Source organism: Magallana gigas, chromosome 8 (assembly GCF_963853765.1).
Source record: "Magallana gigas chromosome 8, xbMagGiga1.1, whole genome shotgun sequence".
NCBI classification, from domain to species: Eukaryota; Metazoa; Mollusca; class Bivalvia; order Ostreida; family Ostreidae; genus Magallana; species Magallana gigas.
Genome location: NC_088860.1, coordinates 49,668,339 through 49,691,431, shown reverse-complemented (window position 1 = coordinate 49,691,431; position 23,093 = coordinate 49,668,339). Strand labels below are relative to the sequence as shown.

The window sequence follows — 23,093 nt, the reverse complement described above, 5'->3', positions numbered from 1 at the left end:
AAAAAGAAACGGAGTCGATGAAGTGTAAAGTAGTTCTAGCGAGCGAGTAAAGCAGTAGGTTTTTTTTTTATTGCAATATATTACAGTATACATTGTATTGCTAGTAGGACCAATTAGAAATGTGACTCTTTAGAATTGTTTACACATATAGCAGGAACAGCTTTAATATGTTTAGTGTTGCTATTCATGATATGGTCACATACCACTATTTTTACCCCGTGCTCATTGACCAATGCAAGTAGTTCAATTCTAAAAATGTATGTATTATTTCAAAAATTCCTAGGGGTACTAAATGGTCGAATTTGGTTCCTTTTATGGCATGGATGGAAAGAAGAAGGTTTGAAAAAAAATACAGACAGGAAAATTTTTTAAAAAAATTATCTTTACATGTGCAATAGAAAGGGTGTAAAGAGGCCAATGTTTACACAAATTCCAAAGTGAAAGTGAATTTTTCATGGTAGGGGTTATTTTAGGGGCCATATCCCAGTCCCCTTTCGATTGATTTTCCTGTAGTTTGGATATGTTGTTGGACTAGTGTCATTCTATAGGTATGCTGTATTTGAAATCATTTGAGCCGGTGGAATTTTTTATATGATTTATTTTTGTATAAAGGAATAAGAGGAAAAAATAATTGTGGTATGTGTCCTATCAGGTCAAAGGTCAAAATCCACGTTTATCAACTTAAGTTTAATTTTTCGTTATTTTTCAAACAATTAGGATTAATAATGACATTTTGTGGGGTTCTTTTTCAATTTTGGCAGATAATATGAAAAAATAACGGTAAAAATTGTGTGAAATGGATTTGAACGGGCTGCTACTACATGAATTATGCTTACCTATATTGGTCGGCATCATATTGATAATCCAATTAAAACACAATAATGAATTCCTTTAGCTGATCTTAACTAATCCTTTTCTGCATATGGAAAACACAGACATGTATGTATACACGCGAACCCATCTTATCAAAGAGCTGGGTAAAACTAGTACCCGCTAATGATACCTGCAGACCTGTGTTGTGTACGTGACTTCAGACAAAGATCAGTTATTTGTAACATGCATGTATTTTTATGACCTATTCTTTAAATCCACTTGCACCATTTTATTAGGTAAATAACAGCTTTAAGGTGGTGCAGGACACCTGCATATTGTGATGTATACTTTCTATTGAGATAAACAATAAAGTATATGAAATATTAATTAAATATTTACCCCCAAATAATGTTACCTAACATTGAAGCGCAGTGGGTTAGTGCGTTTTCATGTCTGTAAGAGCATTGGGGGGGAGGGGGTCCAAGGTGTATTTTTGGTAATTTTACAATTGATAATATAAATGAATTTTCATGGGGGGGGGTGTCTGGACCCATCACTCCCACCCCTTCTCTAAATCTGTGCACACGATGATGTTCATATATATGCACACAGAAGCAAATCTAAAACCGGTAACCGCCACGGTGAGGGGGCATAATTTAATTTTTAATTTTGTTTGTAATAATTATATAGACCGTTATACTTTCTATGACATGAAATGTTAAGATTATTGATTAACTGAAAATTCACGCAAACAGTTCAACCCCCAATTGCACATAAAGTGCTGCTCATGTGTATTATCATATGGGAAGGGATCTCAACCTTCAGTTATGAAAATTTTAATTTTTAAATGTATTACCGGAGTTTGCATGTGGCCTTCATTTTGAATTAAACTGGTACAAAACAGTGTTATTTAGGGGCAAACACTTGGTGCGGGTATTACTGTCTAATGACAGCATCTAGTTTCCTTTTGTTTTCAATTCAGCCGGTTCAGATTTTAACTCACTATTTGTTTTTAATCCATTAATTCAACTCAGTAGCTCTGCATCAGCTGAAGGCGTATCCATTTTGAATATTGTTGTTGTTGTTCTTTTGTATTCATACGCGCCGCTTGATTTACATCATTTACATTTTTGATCAATGACACTTAACATTTTTTGATTTGAAAATGTTTTATTTAATGATAAAAAATGAAGATAATAATTTTTCTATTGATCGACGTATCAAAGAAAAAATTGACCGGAAAACTTCATCAATGCGCGTAGCTTTAATTACAGCAACCTTGGTGCATTACGGCAAAACATTGCAATTTCATTTAAACTACATCAAAAATATTATGTTATTCCCCATAGAATATATATTCATTCATATCTAAAAAAAAAAAAAACAAATAAAAACAAAAAAAACAAAAACAAAAAACAAAAAACAAAAAAAACAACAAAAAAAAAACAACAAAACAAAACAAAAAACAAAACAAACAAAATATACAAAAAAAAAAACCAAATTTGTTTCCATTTTATGCAATTTGCAAGAATAATGTTATGGCATACCAAAAACAATACAAAACGTGAATTCTAGCGGCACATTTTAATCAAACCAACTTTAAACTATCGTAAGGTGTTAAAAAGGTTCGGTACTCAATAAATTAACCATCAGTTCTGACTTAAATTTTCAGATATTTTGTTAGTTACAAACTATCACTCAGTAAATAAAAATCATTTAATTAAGCTTTGAAATTTGACAATTTTCCTCTATCTTTATACGGAGTTTATCTTCAAATGAGATAAATATAAAAGCATCCAGCCCTCGTATGGGTTTTGATGAACATTTACATCGATAAAACTAAAAGGTTTATTATAAAGTTATTCCTGAATTCTGTAGACAGAACAGAAGTTGTTAAAACACTCTTATTAAGTATATGAAGGTCTGTATCGATAATTCTTGGACTTTATTTTTATTGTTTTTTAGAGGGAGCTGGTTTTTGCTGCATTTGTTTTTGTTGTTTCTTTAAATATTTAAATAAATGGTAAGACAATGTTGATATTCTTACAATTAAAGTAAATTTGTTAATAAATGAATTTATAAAAACAAGAATAGAATTCCTGGGTCCCCCGCCGGTCAAGCAGTATACTAGTATCGAGTCCATCGACCAAGGCTGATTTAGGAACTTGACCAAGGTATTAGTGGTATAAACATTTGGTATAAATTTAATGAAAATCCGTCAAAATTTGTAGGCATGAGGGCGCATACAAGGTCAATTTTTGGATAAAACGGAGTCATTATTGAGGTCAAAGTCCCATAACGCCAACAGAAATATAGACTGTAGGAGCTGATTTTCGAACTTGACCAAGGTAATAGTGGTATAAACATTTGGTATAAATTTAATGAAAATCCGTCAAAATTTGTAGGCCTCAGAGCGCTTACAAGGTCAATTTTTGGATAAAACGGAGTCATTATTGTGGTCAAAGTCCCATAGCTCCAACAAAAAGTATCGACCAATGCTGATTTTCGAACTTGACCAAGGTAATAGTGGTATTAAAATTTGGTATAAATTTAATGAAAATCCGTCAAAATTTGTAAGCATGAGAGCGCTTACAAAATAGTGTGACGGACGGACGCACGGACACACGGACCCACGGACACACGGACGCACGGACGCACGGACGCACGGACACACGGACGGACGCCCGGCATTTCTATGTTCCCGCTCCGCGTTGCGGCGGGGGACAAAAATAGTACGAAACCATAGAAGTAGACTGTAGGAGCTGATGTCTGATATATGTTTATTCATTTGTTTACATTTTAACTAATACAACTGTTTTATGGTTGCTTATGTTTTCACCTGTAAAGCTATGACCTTGTTCATCATATGGTATCTTCTGATTATATTATATTACCTCATAAATAAATACATACATGGTCTTTACTCTCTATCCAATACATAATATAAAAATCACCTATTTAGTTTTTTTCTAGATAAGCAAGGGAAAGCGGGCCTTAACGGTGACCTGAGTACCATAGCCCACACACAGACATTTTTAGGATGCTACGAAAACTAACATCTAAAATATGGTAATGACCACCACCTCCCTACCTGAAATCTTACAAAAAGGACATTGATAGGAAATAATTGTCCCATATTTATTAACTATCAAGATAGTTTTAACAATGTTCATGATAAACGTATTATCGCGTTAGACGATTTTCACGATTAGCCTAACAATGGCAGAATTCGAGAAAAAAACATGTACAAATCAAGATTTACGTAGAATTTCTTGTTATTAACAAAATCAGAATTGTTAATCAACACTGCCTTATTGAAGGAATGTATAAAAAACGACCAGGTGAATACTTTTAACAAAAATTATGAGCTTAAATAATCAATTAACGATCTTTATTGCTAACATAGTTATTATTACCGTACACCCTACCGATCGCCGCGAAGATTTCAACCCAAGATCAAATCACACGGAAAGAAGCGGGTTCAATTAAAATACAACTGTGGTTCTAAATAAATGTAAAATCTATCATTAAAACATTTCTTTCTGTATTGGAAAATTATGTATTAAAATCGAAGTATATAATTACATACAAGTGAAATAATTTTTTACGCAGATACAAATTCCGCATACAATTTGTTAACATTGTTTTCATTACCGCAAATCCTAGCCGGCCGCCGAGAAGATTTCAACCCGAGAACAAATATATCACATGGAAAATAACGGGTTCAATTAAAATACAAGTCTCGTTTTTAGTAAATATAGATTATATCATAAATACTTTTGTCCCTGTAAAAATTTATTCATAAAAAACGAGTTATATTACATACAAGATAGTGTTTACGCAGGTATACACTCCGCGTACGAGTTAATGTATTCGATATACAGGTAAATATGGTACCTTTTACATGTTGTACCCAAGAACTTCGATAGTTTACATTTATTTTTCATTTTCACTGCTTACAAAGACAATTTACATGTAGTATTGGTTAATTTTGATCTAAATATTAAGAAATTAGTATCATGATAGAATGCTAGACAGGATTTTGCATTTCTTGTTCGATAAATTTTCGTATACGGCGCACTGCACGACTTGTATCATTAGAATAAATTTACTTGCTTATAAAAAGGCGTGAAACGATTAACACGAGAGGATAAACGGAAAACTGTTATAATTGAACGATAAACCTGATAGTATTAACGCACGATAGAACAGTATACACGCACGATACGATAGGATTAATATATCTGAATCGGGAACGAAATTCCATGCCATGAACACAGTCTGTTCAAAAGTTCTGAGATTATAAAGGTGTCGGTAAACCGATTAGAAAGCAATGTTAACACGTCCCGGGGCTAAAATACGGCTGCAAAACGATATTATTTAAATCATCGCAAAAACCCTAACCCTAATCCTACTTGTGGTAAAGGGATTCAAGGACATCATGACCATGCTTTTAGTTGTTCTCAAATATCTATCAGAGAAGAAAAGAACATTTTGAAGATTTAATATATTTTTAGTTTATGTTCATATTGGTCCCACCCTAGGGCCCGAATCCCTGTCCAACGGGTCATAAATTTCACAGTTTTGGTAAAGGGCTTTATGATCATCATTATCATGAATTTAGTTTTTCTCCGGTGTATATTGGAGTAAAAAAGGGAGTTTTTCTAATATTAATACACTTTTACTTTATGACCAAAATAGCCCAGTAGAGCCATGAATTTCACAATTTTGATTCCTCTGAACATAGAGATGCTTCACATCAAAAAATTCAAAAGTGGCCTTGCAGTTTTTAAGAAGTTAAAAATGTAAAATGTTTACCGCACAACGCACACTGCACGACACACGACGACGGACGAAGACCAATTGCAAATGCTAAAAAACAACACTGGTCATTTGGTTTGACCTCAGAATCGAATCAAAATACTTTGTCCGGGAGTATTTCTTAAAATGTATGATACATTTATTGACAACGATGATAAAACAATATTTGGTGCATTTCGTGACGCCATATGCTCTTTCTGTAGTTGCATCGGCGCAGGTGATTAATGACATTAAATCATAAATATTTTTAAGAAAAATCCTTTGTTATGTTATATTTATAAAATCTTGCTTGGGCTCAAAATAGATATTTTGTTTATAAAAGATATTGTTGAAACATTCCATCAAATTATATTCAAAATAATGCACAATTTTGCTAATCCAAAGCGATTCACAAACAATCGCGGTAAATCTGTAGATTTCCCTAGCACGATTCGCATTGGTACTTATATTTTCTACCAATTTTACGTAAACTATTATAAAATTGTGTTGATCTTTCACCTGCGCCAAGTTGGTTTTTACATGCATTAAAATTTGTTCATTCAGTTGTATACATGTAGCAGGGAGAGTCTCCAAACCACTAGTTTATAAATAAAACTGTCGTTATTTGATACTGGTTTCTTTACGTCTAACTTTAATGGCAGCATCTATGTAAAGGAAACATGGGGTTTTATTACTGGTTTGATATAATTCACTTTTAACGTTAAGATACATTCCTTGATAACTATCGACAGGAACGCAGATCGTGATGTCTAAGTTAATTATGACGTCATGTCAAGTACAGACAAGTGACTTTCTACACATTGCTGTAAAATCAGTCGGGAAACCTTAACATACCAGCGAAAGTATTTCTTTTCAAGAGATGATCAACATGTGATATCAGCTGTCAGCAGTATATTTTATGCCGAAACTATAACATGCTTCAAATACAAAGCATCAATCGCAATTGCGATGTTTTCTGTTGTTTTTTTTAGATAGCTTATCTTAACTTTTACGCGAGGCTTATGTTATTCCGATAAAAAACCTAATTTTGACGAGGATTGGTTTACCTGTCTTATTAAAAACAACAACAACAACAACAACAACTCTTTATGATCCACAGGGTCCAGACAGACAATATCCCCATTAGAACAAAAACCACCATAAGTTATTTTGTTATATAAACTCTCATGTTTTACCTGACTGTTCAATTATCAACCATTCGTTCAATGACACCACCTGGCATTTATTCAAAAATTATTGTGCACACACCGCACTTCAGTGTTCTTGTCTAGACAATTTTTACTTTACTAACACCAAGTCTACTGTTTATTTGAACCTGGGGAAAAACTGTTTTAATTGTTAATTTAAATAAATGAAAAAAAATGTTTAACTCAACTTATAGTTTAGCTTCTTATTTACATTATTTTACAATGATGAATTATTTAATATGAACAAGCAAGGGCAGATAATTCCATTAACTGTTACACTCCTTATCCAAACACTTGCCAAAGGCTTTCATGATATTTTTTAATTTTTATAGACAGCTTCATTCATTCTTTTGTCTAAATATTTACTCATTTCGTTTATTCAGGAGCTGAGTAAAATAAGTTAAAAAAAAAACAACCCATAATATACAGCCCTCCAACACTCATTATATGGATTAATTTAACACTTTATGACTATTTTGGCCCAATCCTTTATTCAAAACCCCTTCCCAGAAGAAACCTAAAATTTACAATTTTGGTAGACGGCTTCGTTGTCTACATAATTATAAAATCATCTTTTTCTTACAGATGTGTGGAAGTACAGAAGAATATTTTGTGAAAGAAAAGTAGATTTTCTAATATAGAACACATGTTTATCTGCCAATTGAAAATTCACCACGTAGTTTTAAAGATGAAGTTAAAAGTGGTTATGAATGACAATCAGCAATTATCCTATATAAAAATAAATTTTCTATTCATCGTCATATTTACTCCCCCTCCCCCACATCAAATTCTCTCCCATGGTCTGGGAACTACGAATCTAAGCATTTAATATCAGGACATTTTGAACACAACAATCATGCATAGCCACGAACCATATAACACCATGACATTTTGAACATAATAACAATGCATAACTTTATCTCCAACAATTATGATAGTGCAGAAAAAGTATTAAATCAATACAATTTTACTATGTGGCCACATCAGTCCTGCCCTTAGATCTTAACCCCTAACCCAGACACCATGAATTTAAAAATGTTGGTAAGGGGCTTCAAGGACGTCATAACCATTCATTTAGTTTTTCTAAAATATATATGAGAGAAGAGAAAATGTTTTAGATTTAATATATTTTTAGTATGTGTTCATATTGGTCACACCCTAGGACCCGAGTCCCTGTTCAAGGGGTCATGAATTTCACAATTTTGGTAAAGTCTTCATGATCATCATTACCATGCATTTAGTTTTACTCCTTTTTCTAAGATTCAATACACTTTTACTATATGGCCATTTTAGCCCAGTAGAGCCATGAATTTCGAAATTGTGATTCCTCTGAACAAAGAGATGTTTACACTAAAAAAGTAACTAGTGGCTTTGTAGTTTTTAAGAAGAAGTTAAAAATGTAAAATGTTTACAACACAACGCACTCTCCACGACGCACACCGCACACAACAGATGAAGACCAACTGCAATTGCTAAAAAAAAACACTTCGAATGTTCAAATACTCAATTAATTCACCCACTATTCCCCGCAACTCCATTTAAAAATCAAATATTATTTTTTATCTGAAAATGTTCAAAGACCTGTTTTTAGTTATACTTTAATCTACTTAGTATTGATTTTACTCAATTTCATGCTTTAGAAAATAATAAATACATGTTTTGTTGCTGTCAACAAGGCCTTAAAAGCCTAAATTTAAAATTATTCCATTAAAACTTTTGGCATATGTATATTATAAATTATTTTATCTTAATTTGTACACTTTAACTATTATCATACATAATTTTGTGGTAGTGAAGGTTGAATAACAGCTAACCAGGGATGAGGCCGATTACTTTTAAAATTAATGGATTACATTGCAATAACTTAAGATTTTAAAGGTAATCGATTACAAATTGATTACATCCAATTCTAGAAGTAATCGATTACACTAGATTACTTTTCTTTTTTGTAATCATGATTTTTTGTGATTACTTTACATTACATACCCAATATTTGCTGGGTTTTTTTAATTAGTTCAAATAATTATGTTTATGTAAAAAAAAACAATATATTTTTGACATGCGTATTGATATGAAGCTTTTCCGTTACATTTTATGATTATTATCATTCTGGTTACGTTTTTGTATGTGTGCATCTATTGCCACTTGAAATGTTTGTTTTCTAATCATCTTTAAGAGTTGCAATTTAGAATATATCTGTGTTTGTTTAAAAAAACGAGAGAGAGAACATTAATGTATCCATCAAATAAAAATGACAATAGCAAACTCTCACCCATCTCAAAAATCTATATAGCGATACAAAAAAATCAAAGCAGAAAAACAGAGACCTCTAAAAAGATAGAGGTGGGATCAGGTGCCTAGAAGGAGAAGACATCGCCTGCAGACCAGTCACACCCGCCATGTGCTCATTGTCAAGATCATTATAAAACGGAAGAAACCGTAGCCAGTCCGGTGTATAATGATCTACTAAGAATGGAAAACGCCAGACAGCATTGTACTTGCTGACAAGGTCGTTATTTAGACCATAAATCTTGCGTTAAGATGCTTTTAATGGAGGTTCTTAATAGTCTTGTTCCAACAACTTGTTTGTTAGTATTTTGCCTCGTTTGAGAAAGTGTTTGCATGTAGAGCATGCTCTTGCAAAACGAATAAGATGAGAGACAAAAACCGCATAAGCAGGTGATGATGGTTTATTGCTACATCAGTATAGGAGGTCGACGATGGAAAAATTAAAATCATTTAGTTTGTCATATAGTTTACCATTAACTTTTTTTCTATTAAAAAGGAAAGGACATTAATGTGTCTATCAAATGAAAAATGACCATAGCTGTGAACCATCTCAAAAATCCATATAGCGATACACAAATTCAAAGCGGAACAACACAGATGAAACAGATGTCTCAGGTATCTTCAATTCAAGCTCACTGGGATATAACATAAGAGTGAAAGTAACTGTTTTAAGAGGATGAAACATTATTAATTTAATTAAATGTCGAGTTCAAGGCCACAGCAAGTGTTCTATTTTTGTCTTTCACAAGGTTTGGAATAAACTCTGCTTCATATGAATATAACAATAAGTCAGTCAATAGAAGTGCACAACTTATACCCATGGAAATTCTGACTGGTTGTTGGATGGTCTGGTCTCCAAAAACTACATAGATGTTGTCTATCATAAATTCAACAGTTTGTTTTGTGTTTATTCAGTTAAAATAATTTGCCCCCACCCGAGGCTGTTTTATAACTTGCGGACCGCTACTATTGTCGGAAAACTTAAGTAACTTTAAGTTCTGCAAGTGAATTAAAACCCTGCTTTGCTTTCCCTAACATTTTTTCTTTACACCCTCAGACACTGCTTGGTTCCATCAGAGGTTTTTTGCCTTTGTTTTTAGAATCAAATCACTCAGACCCTGTCGAGCACCCCCCAGGCTTCTATGGTATTGTTTAGGTTTGTTGAGTAGCCAAAAGTAGCTTATTAAGTTTACAAATACTAGTAGCGCATTTTGTTTTGCCCTTAGTTTTTTTTATTGTTATGGAAGTTCTTGTACACAATAGTTGTACTGTTTATGAAGCTATATAGATTCATATGCTGACAAATTGCACATTGCAATGCACGCATCTATCAAATCTATCAAATCTGGAAGAAGGTATGTATAAATTCCATCTTTCTTTTCTACCAACATTTACTTAATTGCGCGCTCTTTAGATGTGAAATGTCTCAGTACCTAACAACATTTTTAAATTGATTGGTTTCCAATTCATTGTAATGCCAATAATCATATTTTTGGCAAAATTGTCTCTCAATATACGATTCAGATAAAACAAAAAGAAACCAAAATCAACTGTCTTACCTTTCCTGTAAATGACACACAGCATGGAGAATAAAATGATAGGAATAAGTAATCCAGCAACAATTGGCATCATGAATATTTCATCATAGATGACAGAGTTATCAAACTTTTTGGGTGGGTTTGTTTTTTCATCAGTTGACGCTGTTGTACTGTAATTCCTAGTGACAATCTCAACGTGTGTTGGTTTCGTTGTTTCTGGAAGACTGGTTGTTGTGTCTAAACTGTTGAAAAAAAGAAAATAGAAAAACAAACACATATGTATTGCACTGTATGTATACTGTAACATGTCATTTGTAGAACACTTTATTGCAGTTCTTCGAATCAAACAGATAAGAATGGGACGATTTGTTATATTTTTGCTTGTTTTCTTTTGTTTGTATTTTTTTAAAAATCATTTTAAAATCATTTGTCACAAACACCGACAAAGCGTGCCTGCTACGTTTCTTTGCAATATGTTGTCCGATTCTTTTTAGAGAAGGTTTTAAAATACACTAATATTGGTATATGATGTGTTTTTGTTTAAATTTTGTTTTAATTGTTTTTCTCACTTTGTCGCAATTTTTTTAAAATACTACGATAATATGCGGTGATCAAGAATGGTGTTCAAAATCAAATGGAAAAACACAAAACAGGAGCAAGCACGGATGCTAAAAAGATGCTAGCTGACAGAAGAGGCTAACATCTGGCCCCGATGTTATAAAACTTTCTTAAGTGTGATCTCAAACTCCAAATCGTACGCGTTCTCAGTAATCGAGATTATAAAATAGTTCATACTCATATTCGTACTTCGGCTGCGTAAACGGCGATTTTCTGAGTAAGCTTCGGAGCTTTCTCAAATTCGTACTCAAAACATTTAATCTAAAAAAAAAGTAGTGTAACCATGTTCAAAGATTACATATTGTAATGGTGCTGGTTATACACAATAATTTAATGATAATAATTACATGTAAGTAATAAAAATGCAAGGTTTTTACTATTTTTTCAATGAAATATAATTGAGATAAATTTAAGAGAAAGGGAAAGCTGCAACCACCAACAAAAAGAATAACTTAGATATTTCGTTCCTTTAATTGAAGTACATATACATTTAAATGTACGTTCAAAATAATTTTATTGAATAGATCGGCTTTTTAAAAATTCTGTTTTTAAATAGTCAAATATGACCACCCATACTATTCATCTTTTAAAATAAAAAGAAAATTGTGTACAGAAGTGTACATGTATTGCTATTAATATCGATCGGATGCACTTGCAGGGTCCCCTCTTTGATTTAAGTGAGATTGTAGGATAGTTCTAAACATTTCAAAGGACGGGGATAGATAAAAGGTATAACATTTTCTATTAATTACTTATTAACCATTTATCACTTATGTTATATGCAACAAACCTTGTATTGGAAAGGGAAGTATTTTATAGAATAAGCGGTAAATCAGTGGCGGATTCAAGGGGCGTATACCTTCCCCCTCCCCTAGAATTGTCAAAATGATTTTAATTCCTAATCCTTCTGGCAACAAAATGCAAGTCTTAATTATACTTTTTTAACTCATGGAATTTTTCAAAATTAGACTGATATGAATGGTGTAGTATGAAGAAAACCCGTAGGTTAAATGGTGTAACGTACAACGTACATAGAGACTCAAGGTTCATACTGCTAACCTGATATACATTGGCCAAAATTCTAATCAAAGCAGCTTATTCAAAATAGCTTTCTAAAGTAAAGTAAAATAATATAATTTAAGCCAGTGGTGGTTGTGTGAACCATTATAAATCGTTTAAGGGTAAAAGAGAGTAACTTACAACATAACGAAACTTACCATGTACACAACTCTTAAAAAAGTAAGATATTGATAAAACTAATGTTGACAACTCTCCAAAAGTAACAAACTGTTATACAGATTTTGCTCGTAAAATGCTGACAATACAAAGTTTGTGACCAAATTTCATATAAAATATATCAGAAAGCGAATGTTAAAATTTGGATATTAGAGACAATTTGATTTTTGAGAAGAAGATTTTTAAACTGACTTTTTTCACTCGTTTCTTAATACCTCCTCTTTGAATGGAAATTAGCCCTTCACGGGACTAGAATGTTTAAATTTGTTGCAGTCGTAAGGAACGTTTTAAAATTGCGTTTTCTGCTTTATCGTTTTTAATATGCTATATTCAATATTATTCCTTAACTATGTTATAACAAAATTATACAATCTGAAATTATGGTTCTTTAATTAAAAAACTATTAGCTGATAAACAATTGTATTCATTACTCTTAATCAGAGAGTTTGTAGTAAGCTTTTAAATGTGTAAAATATTGAAATGAAAATAACTAATATGGTAAAAGCCTTTAAAATGTATGCTTTAATACTTTTCCAAAGATTCTTACCCTTTGCAAGATGATTCAGCAAGAAAACAACCATTTCCAATTGATGTACAACCCGAATCTATAAGAGAAAAAAATGATTGATTTTTTATAGATTTCTTTGTGAAAACTTAATTGTAGAACTTCATTGAATTTATGGGAGAAAATGTTAATAACAAGTTTCTGTCCTATAAAAAAAGACTGCAATACGTTGACCATGTGCATGGGTTGTTAACGGAAACTCGAAAGCATTAAAATTATCACAGAACCTATTCTAGCTCATAGATCTACTAAGGAAATCTCTAATTGCAAAAAAATATCTGTTGCATAAAAAATTATTAATGTAGCAAGCCTGGATTTAGTGCCTTTAACCATTAAATGTGTATATTGTTTCATGTATAGCACTGACCTCAGAATAACACATAATTATGAACTGTATTAATGAAAATTGCATCAATCGGCGAATTCATTACTGGCACATCTATCACAACTCTTTTTAAATCAAGAAAATATATGATTATCATTTATCAAAACACTCAGCGAAAATGATGATCACTGTAACAACAACGTAATGTTATGATCTTATCTTTTTAAATATAATTGTTACAAACATCATGCGTAACTTCCGAATACGCACTGTACGTTTATTCAACGTCAAGCGTCAATTCTTTATAAGCGTGATCGTATAACTGTGTTTTACATGTATGTAGAAAAATATTGGCACTACATGCAATAATAAAGTTTTTCTGTTTTTCCTTCGTATCTTTTCGTATCTTTTAACTTTGTAACTAAATGTTATTTTTGCGTGATATACAACACGATTATCCTCACTAACACCAACTAAACATTATAGCTTCTAAATTTTAAAGAAAGCTTCAGAGAGTGGAAATAAATTGATCGACATACATTCAAATCTTTATACTAGCATTAGAGAACATACAAAAAATGTTACAGAAAATTGATTTGACTACTGTGATGAAATGAAAAAACGAAAAAAAACAATCCGTCAACCATCTCAAAAATCTTTAAAGCAGAGCAGAGCAACACGGACCTCCAAAAAGATAGAGGTAGGATCGGGTGCCTAGGAGGAGATAGAATCCTCTGATGACCGGTAAATACTTCAGGAGTTATGTATTTAATAGATTGACTTAAAACATAAATTTGGCAAGGCAAAGAGCATGTGATCGAAGGGTGCACTAAAAAAGTTCTCGAATTCTCTTCACATAATATCGCATATATTTCGAGACAGTAACATTGTACGATATACATGTATTTGTGAGATATTTTTTTACCATTGACTAATCGGAAAAAAGTATGATAATGCACAAGCTTCAGTTTCCATGGCCCAACATCGAGCCCCCCCCCCCCCCCCAAGAAACAGATACCAAACTACCGATTAAAACTAAAGGATGTCATATCAGCTGAGGTTAAACCGTGTTGTTTTGTTTTGTTTTGTTTGTTTTTTGCACCTGACGGTCATAAATTGTTTAATATTGATGTTTTCCAAAACCAAACGAAGAATATGAATAAGAAATAAAAGAAATTTTCAAAATGGTTCGTTCTAAGAAAGATTTTTTCAAAAGAATCATTAAAATGATTTTTATTGATTTTGAATATACATCTAAAAAAGGATTTTATAAGAAAGTGTACCATAGTTTCATTAATATTCGAAAATTTTGACAATTTCAAAATTTAAGTCACTTTCACTCGCAGACGATTGCTGTACCGAAAAACTTTTGTCAGAAATTTTAATCCAATGAAAATTTGATTTTGCGAACAAAAATGTGTGCTTAACGAAAGATAATAAAACCACAAATGCTACTGTTTGTATGTTATATACATTACTCCTTCAGACTTACGTTTAAACAAATCATATGATGGAAAGGCAGAATTATGGCATCCGGATTGGAAACTGCTGCAGCTGTATGATTTTATCGGCGATTCATCTTTTTTTAGATACAAACAATAACCTAAAATGAAATCATATATTGATTATCAAAACAAGAAATAAATACAATGATATTGCAATGAGCACGCAGAATTAAGAGGTATTGTAATGTAATATTGTAATATGCTGATATTCTGTAGTTAAGGAGGCTTAATGTAATTTTTTGTAAATGTAATGTAGTTATGTCTTTATTTAGAACCGGGTTAAAGTTTGCTTTTGTTACCCGTAATGATATGCAGGATTTATATAATGATAGAAATTTGTTTTTCATATTATCTGTTGTAAAAACCATGTTGTTACCAACTTAACAAAATCAAATTCTCGTACAGTTTTTGTTCACTCAAAAAAAGCTGTCGTATAAGTTTTGATTTCACTATGCTTCAAAGGCAATCGTGTGTTTATTTTTTATTTTATTTTGTCAAATTTATCAAAACAGCCTTTAGAGTTTATTTACGCTGTTGAAAGAGAATGCCACGCTAGTAATTAAAAAAAGTACATCAATATTTGGATGGTTCTTTAATAGGAAAAGTCAATAATTATCATTTTAAATAATTATTATTCGTGTATTAAGACCGAGTTCGAAAAATTATAAACTATTGTTAAACTAGCCCGAATTTATTTATCGATAATATTACTATACTTCATATACAGCAAAGCATTCATGTATGTCTTTTAGAAGAGAAACATGAGGTGCCAAGGACCTTCTTCCTGTAATCAATTCAATGATACACTGGTAATTGAACATTATGATGATACAATACGTTAGTCGTCCCCTCCTTGTTCTCAAAGAAAGTATATCATTATCCATTACTGTTCAGAAAGTAACATAGTAAAACTAATCAAAATCGAAGTCCAAATTAATGACTTATGTGCGTTAAGTGTTTCCTTAATAAAAATCAAAGTACTGAGTGTACTGAAAGACGGGGTCTTGAAGGTTAAAATTTGTAATTGTCCTGGATTTCCTCGAATATGCTTCCAAAATTTATGAGTTTGAAAAAGTTGTTACAATCTATGTTAATTCGGCTTTTTTTGCAATTGTCTGATACTTTGTCTAAATGTTACTCAATCCCGGGCTTCATAATTGTAGAATATTGACACAACGGTATTTTATGTAAAATATGACCCCAAGGAAAATTTTTAAAAATTACTACTAACCGGGAAAATTAAACAACTATATCAAAGTAGATAATTTTAATCATTAGATTTGTTCAATTTTGTGATCCAAGGGAAAATCCACAAGTCCGACGGTATCCGTAATAAATGTTTTATGAAAACCCCGAAAACTCTAAAACTGCTGAATTAACAATTAAAGTGAACATTTGTATACCGATAACAAACACAGGCACCTGACGTTAATTTTTTTTACAATAAGATTCCAAGAACTTTGACAATAAAAAGATTTGTTACGGTCGCCATTTTGATTTTTAAGACCGACTTATCTGACACGATTCTCTTCATTTGAGATTCATGCAAAATTAGTAGGTAAAAAAAAAAACCGTTAGCCACACACTACTTTTTTATGTAAACTTGTGCATCACCTACACGAATTACGACACAACCGTTCCTTTCATTAAAAATCATAATCCGAAAATTAGAGACATAAATAACAGAGATTGTCAACTCCGCCATTAGCGTGTAAATGTTACGGGACCAACCTTACTTTGAGAACTACAAGTGCTACAGCAATCTTGTATAAGTCATTAAATTTGAACCTGATTGTGAACATGAACATGAACCTGTAAATATTTTAAGTATTATGAAATATTTACAAAAACTCTTCATTTAGTTTTTAAATTACTTTTTTAAAACAAAGTAATGGTAATGCATTACTTTACTTATGTAATAATAATGTAATGCATTACTTCAAAAAAAATAACTATTGGTAATGGTAATGTAATGCCCTAATTCATGAAGTAATGGTAATGTAATGCATTATTTTACAATGTAATTCACCCCAAGCTTGATTCCAACTAAGCCGGAAAACATGAACATTAACATTTAACATGGTTCTTCAATCGATAATATTGTATATATTGTATGATGTATAAGTCTTCCAAAATGTATAATCTATTATAGATTAATCTTACAATGCATTGTTTAAAATTTAAATTCAGTTCAATCAACTAAAGAGCCAACGAACCAGAAGGCAAATTCAGACTTGCTTTTATTTTCTTTGTACAAAATTCCTTTAGAGACGAACAACAGTCATACCGCAAGTAGACAGGAAGCCAATGAAACACCTATTTAATTTGTCAAACATCTGTGTATAACCCGTCCCATTTCAACTTCGGCTTGCGCATGAAGTTTGGTAGTATTCAGTTGAAATATTGTCAAAATAAAATTCACAACTTTTCAAAAATGGCACATTGCGTTTGGGAACTTTAATTTCGATTCCACCATCAACCTCTTCTATTGATTAATGAGCTCGTGCACCAACTGAATCGTCAACGGCGCTGTGCATTCAGTTATGTAACTCATTCCACATTTGAACCCGACCAAGAATATTTTGATCAATAAAACTATTTTTTTATTTCTAAATAGAACTTTGTTTATACACAGAGGACTTAAAAAGATTTAACGCGTGTTTTATTATACATATTAACTGACATGCATGAAAACTTTCTGCACTATTTTCTTACGCGTAGATTCAATTCATGTGTTCTACGCGTGCCTTCCGGTTTGACAGTAAACCAATAGATGGGGCATTTTACTTATTAAATGAAAAAAGTAAGTGAGTTCAAATTTTGGAGCAGGTTAATTATTTTTAAGTGTGTTGCCACAAATTACAATTAAGTTCTACGCACCATTTTAAATTTTGTTTTTACTAATATCTGAAATACTCAAAATAAATGGCTTAATTCTTTTTATTCATATTAGTTATATGTTATTCTTTTCCTTAAGAAACATAATAAAATAAACATTTCAATTCCATAAAGCAGAAAACAATGTGCCTGACATGAAATATGACAAATCCTTTTATTTAATTTTACATTTTTACAAACGTGTCACTTGTGGGTTTTTTTAATGTACGGCATATAAGATAACATTATTATAGAATTTTAACTCAAAAAAATATTATGAAATATTGACACTTTATGAAGGTAAAGCTTTAATTTCAGTTTATCAGTTTCAACAAAAGTTTCTTAAATAATAAGTTAATTAAAAATACTTCATCACGACAATTAAGTTTTTCCGCGATCAGAACTTCAAGGTCATATTAAAAGGTAAAAGATCAAGTTTTATGACGTCATCTTCTTTTTAATCAATTCTTACCTCTGACAAATGTTTCAAAACTTTAATATAATAGATTTAGAACTCAATATATTATTGTATTCATTGTTGTTATATCTTAATAACGGGGTCATGACAATTATGCTGTTGAATTTCATTTTAATTGAAATTATAAAATTTCTGTATTGACATTATTTTGTGTTACAAATGTTGCAAATTCTAACGATTGATTGATTCAAATTGACTTCATGAAAAAATTTGTTGATTTTATAAATAGCAGAACAGACATGTGTTATATATTTGCTCATGCAATTGCAAATGCTGACAGTATATGTGTAACTATTTCATATTAAACTTCAATGAAAAAGATTGAAGCGATAGGATTGAGGCGATATAGGCTTTTCTGTAAATTTATCTATTGTGAACTCAATCATGGTATAAGTAATCGGGAGAACTATTCCATTGGTTATCAAACAAATACAAAACAAGAAAAAAACTATGCAAGCGTCAAAAATACGGCCTCACACCATTAAATATTACAAAATTAAATGAAAAACATTATGTTTAATATTACAGGAAAGTCCTTAGTAGTGTAAGTAGGTTTTTGGTCTTGAAAATCATTAAAATGAAAATAAACACAAAACCATTTTTTTACGTGTGTTTACTCTTATTATTCCTTAGAATAACTGTCTTTAAGAGATCTCGTAGTCTCTCTCTCTCTCTCTCTCTCTCTCTCTCTCTCTCTCTCTCTCTCTCTCTCTCTGCAAAGGTGAGTTGCGTGAACAAAGTGTTGGGTTGAACTAGACGTGCAAACTAGCTCCACAGTAACGAACAACTACTTATAATATGACTAGCCGCCAATTACAATCTAGCAGCTTTATCGTTTAGTGGCAAATATTGTACCTTCCTGTATCCATATGAAACGAGCTGTATGACAGAACTCCAGCAGCTGGGTGAACTTTTCGTTCGGGAAACACAAGTATCCATTCTCCTCAGTACAGTTGATGGCAGATGACCTCTCGTTCCACTCTGTTCGATTTCTGGGACAGAATTGTGTTGAATATACTGGAAACTGGTAGCCATCCAGCTCTTTCTGGAATAAATATATGTTCTTTGTATTTACTATTTATATACTAAATGGTACCTAATATTTTACACTATAATAAGTACGTAGCATTAACTTCATATATTAACATATTAACCTTTATATCACTTGTGTACATGACATTCTATGTGCTAAAGGTGTATTTATTCAAAAACATTTTTTTTCCCTTTTTGAAGTAATAAATAAATCAAAAGTGACCTTTAAATTCTATACACGTAAATGATTATGCTTTTCATTCCACCTCTTTGAAAAAAAAAATGCTGCATTATGTTTTATAACTTAATTCAAAATGGATGATACCCATAACTTATTTTAGCGGCCCCTTTTTCAAGGTATAATATGGGTCATTTTTCATATGGACTACTTCTTTCAAGGCTCATACAGCAAGCCGTTTCTGGGGAGTGTGCAGCCTGTTTACATACGAAAGGAAAACACTTGGTTTTGACGGTAAACCGGTTGGAGCTAGATATTTTTAGAAAATGACGTATCGTGTGCCATTTTTTGGTGTCGGATAATGAGATAGGGAACACATAACATTTCCTCCGAATATTTTGTCAAGAGAAATACAAACTTATTTTTAAGAATTGTTCCCTGTAAATGTTGTATAGTAAAAGCAATTACCGATGAGATACCTTTTATGCGATGACTTAAAGAAAATCGATCATGATTTTGATAATTTTAAGCAAAATAAGGAAGAAACTGTCACATCTTGTTTTGTTATAAATATATAACTAGCTTTGTAAAGATAGTATCGTTGATAATTTATGATTTTTAGACCCACCGACGGTGAATTTTGATCTGGCTTGATTAAAGATTAGGGCGGAATAACACAACAGGAAAATGTCATTCACATTAAAGGAATTTTTTTGATAATAACAGATATACGAGGGTTGTCCCAAAACAGCGTAGACAGGACATATAATTTATAATCTGTTCACTGCAATTTCATTAGACTTCTATGTTTTCTTCAATGACTCTTTCGCAAACAATAATGAAAAATTCAAATCTGTTCTTTATTTATTTCTCGAGAAAATGAATAATTAGTAACAACAAGTTTTGTCAGGCGGCGCAATCTGCGACGTCGAAAATTTCCAGTTTTACGTTGTTGCTAAACCTCCACATCGTTTACGATAACATTTACGTTTTATATCCGAAAAAGTCTTATATATATATTATCTTTGAACATGTAACCTGAGTGCACATTCAACATATATTTCTAGTTTTGTTTTTCTTTTTTTATATTTTCTTAGTACAATCGATCTGTCGACTCCAAACTTGCCCTGTATTACTTGTTGTCTAACGTCCGTCTTGCCGAAATGTGCCGTTCAGCATTTTGACGTCCATTGATATCGTTCGGGGTTTCTTTTTTACACTTATGTTCATCATACTTGTTCAAATATTTTCAATGTTGTTTAACTACTTATTTACAAAACGCATTTTTAATCCGATTTTGTTAATTTCGTTTACTTCCAAAGCCGCGTAGGATTTATTTCATTGTCTTTACAAAATTGCATCATTTAATGCTGCGCCGCCTTAAACGCTGACATCGTCATTTTATTACGAGTTAACTTTTCAACTTGTCACAAAACGTGCTATAAAATATCTAAAAGTTTTGTAATAGACTAAACATTTTCTGAGAAAATAATACAATTATTATCAAATATCAATGTATGTTTTATTTGAATATTTTCATTCGAAAAGTACTTTTTTCGCAATTATCATTTCATTATGTTGATTTTAACTTGTTGTTTTTGACAAAGCGCCGCACGTCGAATTTCTGATCTAACATGCTTTCATTTCAATAATTTATTCTCTAACAATATTTGATTTTAAAACATTATATGAATGCAAATTTCTTGAATCCTTTGTGGCACAAATTTCATTTTCCTTTGTCTTCGATTAAATGAATAACACCACTTGTCTACGCTATTTTGGGACAACCCTCGTAATGATAAATAAACTGTACAAATGTCAAATAAGCGAACATTTGCAGTTTGAGGATAAAAAATGAATATCTAAAAAAGAAAAAAGTAAGTAACAACAAAATGTTCTGCGGGATTCGAACTCGGGATGTACGGATCACAAGTCCGACACTTTATCCACTCGGCTATGGAGTTAGTTACATGTTTGAGTCCATGAAATCCTTTTAATAAAACGAAATGTCGTTTCAATCAGCGGTCAGCCATTGTGTGATGATGTGTTATTCCACGTAAAGTTCAACGTCATTAGTAAAATGTGTCCTTAGCACAAAACATATTTATAAAATAAATTATAATGACATAGCATTGGATATTTTTGCTAGAATTTGAAAATAGGCTCAAACAAAAATAGGCTTTTGGCAAAGCATAGAACTTTGGACTAATTTAATGTCATTCCAGCAGAATAAGGTAAATGTAATCAGTATAATACTATATATGTGTTATATCATCTTTGAGATTTTTGTTTAATTGAATTAAAAAAAACTTCACTTGGTATTTGAAAACAAATACTAGTAGAATTTTAAAAAAAACACTGGCTAGAGTATTCTTGAAAATTGTTTTTTAAAACCGTATTCTTTGTATCTTTTTAGCTACACTGAAATTCATAAATTGTTTTTACATTCTTTAATGAGTTTAGTCATTTGTTATATTTTCAAAATTAAAAAAATTTCAATCGTAGTATAAAATTTGAGGGATTTTCCTTGAATTTTTAAAAATATTCATTGGTCATTAACTAAAAGAGTAGGTAATTAACAACCTGTTTTGAAAGTGCAAAATAACACTACAAGTAAATGTCTGCAATAGATTGTTTTTGTCAATATCATCAGTATTATTTTTTTCATTCTGAGAAAATGGTCATCGTTAATGCTTGTGTTACATTTTAGCTGATGGTCGGGCGAACAAATTTTCCTCGTATCGTCGTATCCGGTCGATCGATCGTCCATCAGCCGATTTGTCAAACTTGTCCAAAAGACCAGTCGACCCTCGGTGGATTTTTTTCGTCAATCGGTGTTTCCCGCCGATATTTAAGAAAAATCCAAATGCCTATAAGGAAGACAATCGACCGACGACAGACATTAAATCTCTCTGCTGATGATGGGACGTTGATCGAGAGTTGCTTGACTGACTACTTAACGATTGTTTCATCTCAATGAAATCGGGCATCGACGCAGAAAAAAAATTAGAACTTGGCAAGACGGACACAAAATTGGTCGACCGCTGAAGATAGGTTGATATCGGCCAAGACTGATGAGTTGCAGACTGTCGCCAGAACAACTCCATATTTGTGTCAAACATCATCCGTTGGTCGTTTTTGAAAATTTGACTAGGTTTAAGGAAATTTGACAAGACTCGTTTACACATCACAAGAACTTATTTCATCGCAAAAATCTCACTAATTGAGGAAAAACTTAAAAGTAAATGACGGTTAATGACAATTATAGTCACGTCTATCTACAATACTTAATATTATAATGCTAACATATTCCTGTGTCCCTGTCTCTGATAACACTCAATTAAATTTGTTACACGTTGTCCAATACATTTCACAAATAAGGCAAATGGCGTAATGATGGGGCGCATAAATATACAAAGTATAAATAACGTAAAAAATGTCAATATTGTATTCAATTATATAACTTACTATACTTTGACCCGTGCGTGCACGGGTTGACATTGTATATTATATTGGAGATTTAAGAAATAGATAGCCTACATCGATACACCCAGGGACGTATATACTAACGTCTTAGTATATAGGTCCCTGATACACCATACTGTTGACATTTACATAACCAGGCTTTAAG

At 31.8% G+C, this 23,093-nt stretch overlaps 1 protein-coding gene across 4 annotated transcripts in view; it reads right to left on the bottom strand.

Moving 5' to 3' along the window:
- The window catches only part of LOC109617652 (serine/threonine-protein phosphatase 6 regulatory ankyrin repeat subunit B-like), a 343,082-nt gene that overhangs the window by 301,387 nt on the left and 18,602 nt on the right, over nucleotides 1-23,093 (bottom strand). For 3 of the 4 annotated variants that reach the window (XM_066069383.1, XM_066069373.1, XM_066069382.1), the window contains exons 2-5: nucleotides 19,108-19,297; nucleotides 14,885-14,995; nucleotides 13,050-13,107; nucleotides 10,670-10,890 (exon numbers count right to left, since the gene is read on the bottom strand). The exons of the other annotated variant lie outside the window; for it this stretch is intronic. In XM_066069383.1, the coding sequence (XP_065925455.1) occupies nucleotides 10,670-10,890; nucleotides 13,050-13,107; nucleotides 14,885-14,995; nucleotides 19,108-19,297 (580 nt within the window). The remainder of the gene's footprint in view (nucleotides 1-10,669; nucleotides 10,891-13,049; nucleotides 13,108-14,884; nucleotides 14,996-19,107; nucleotides 19,298-23,093) is intronic. 4 annotated transcript variants of the gene reach the window in all.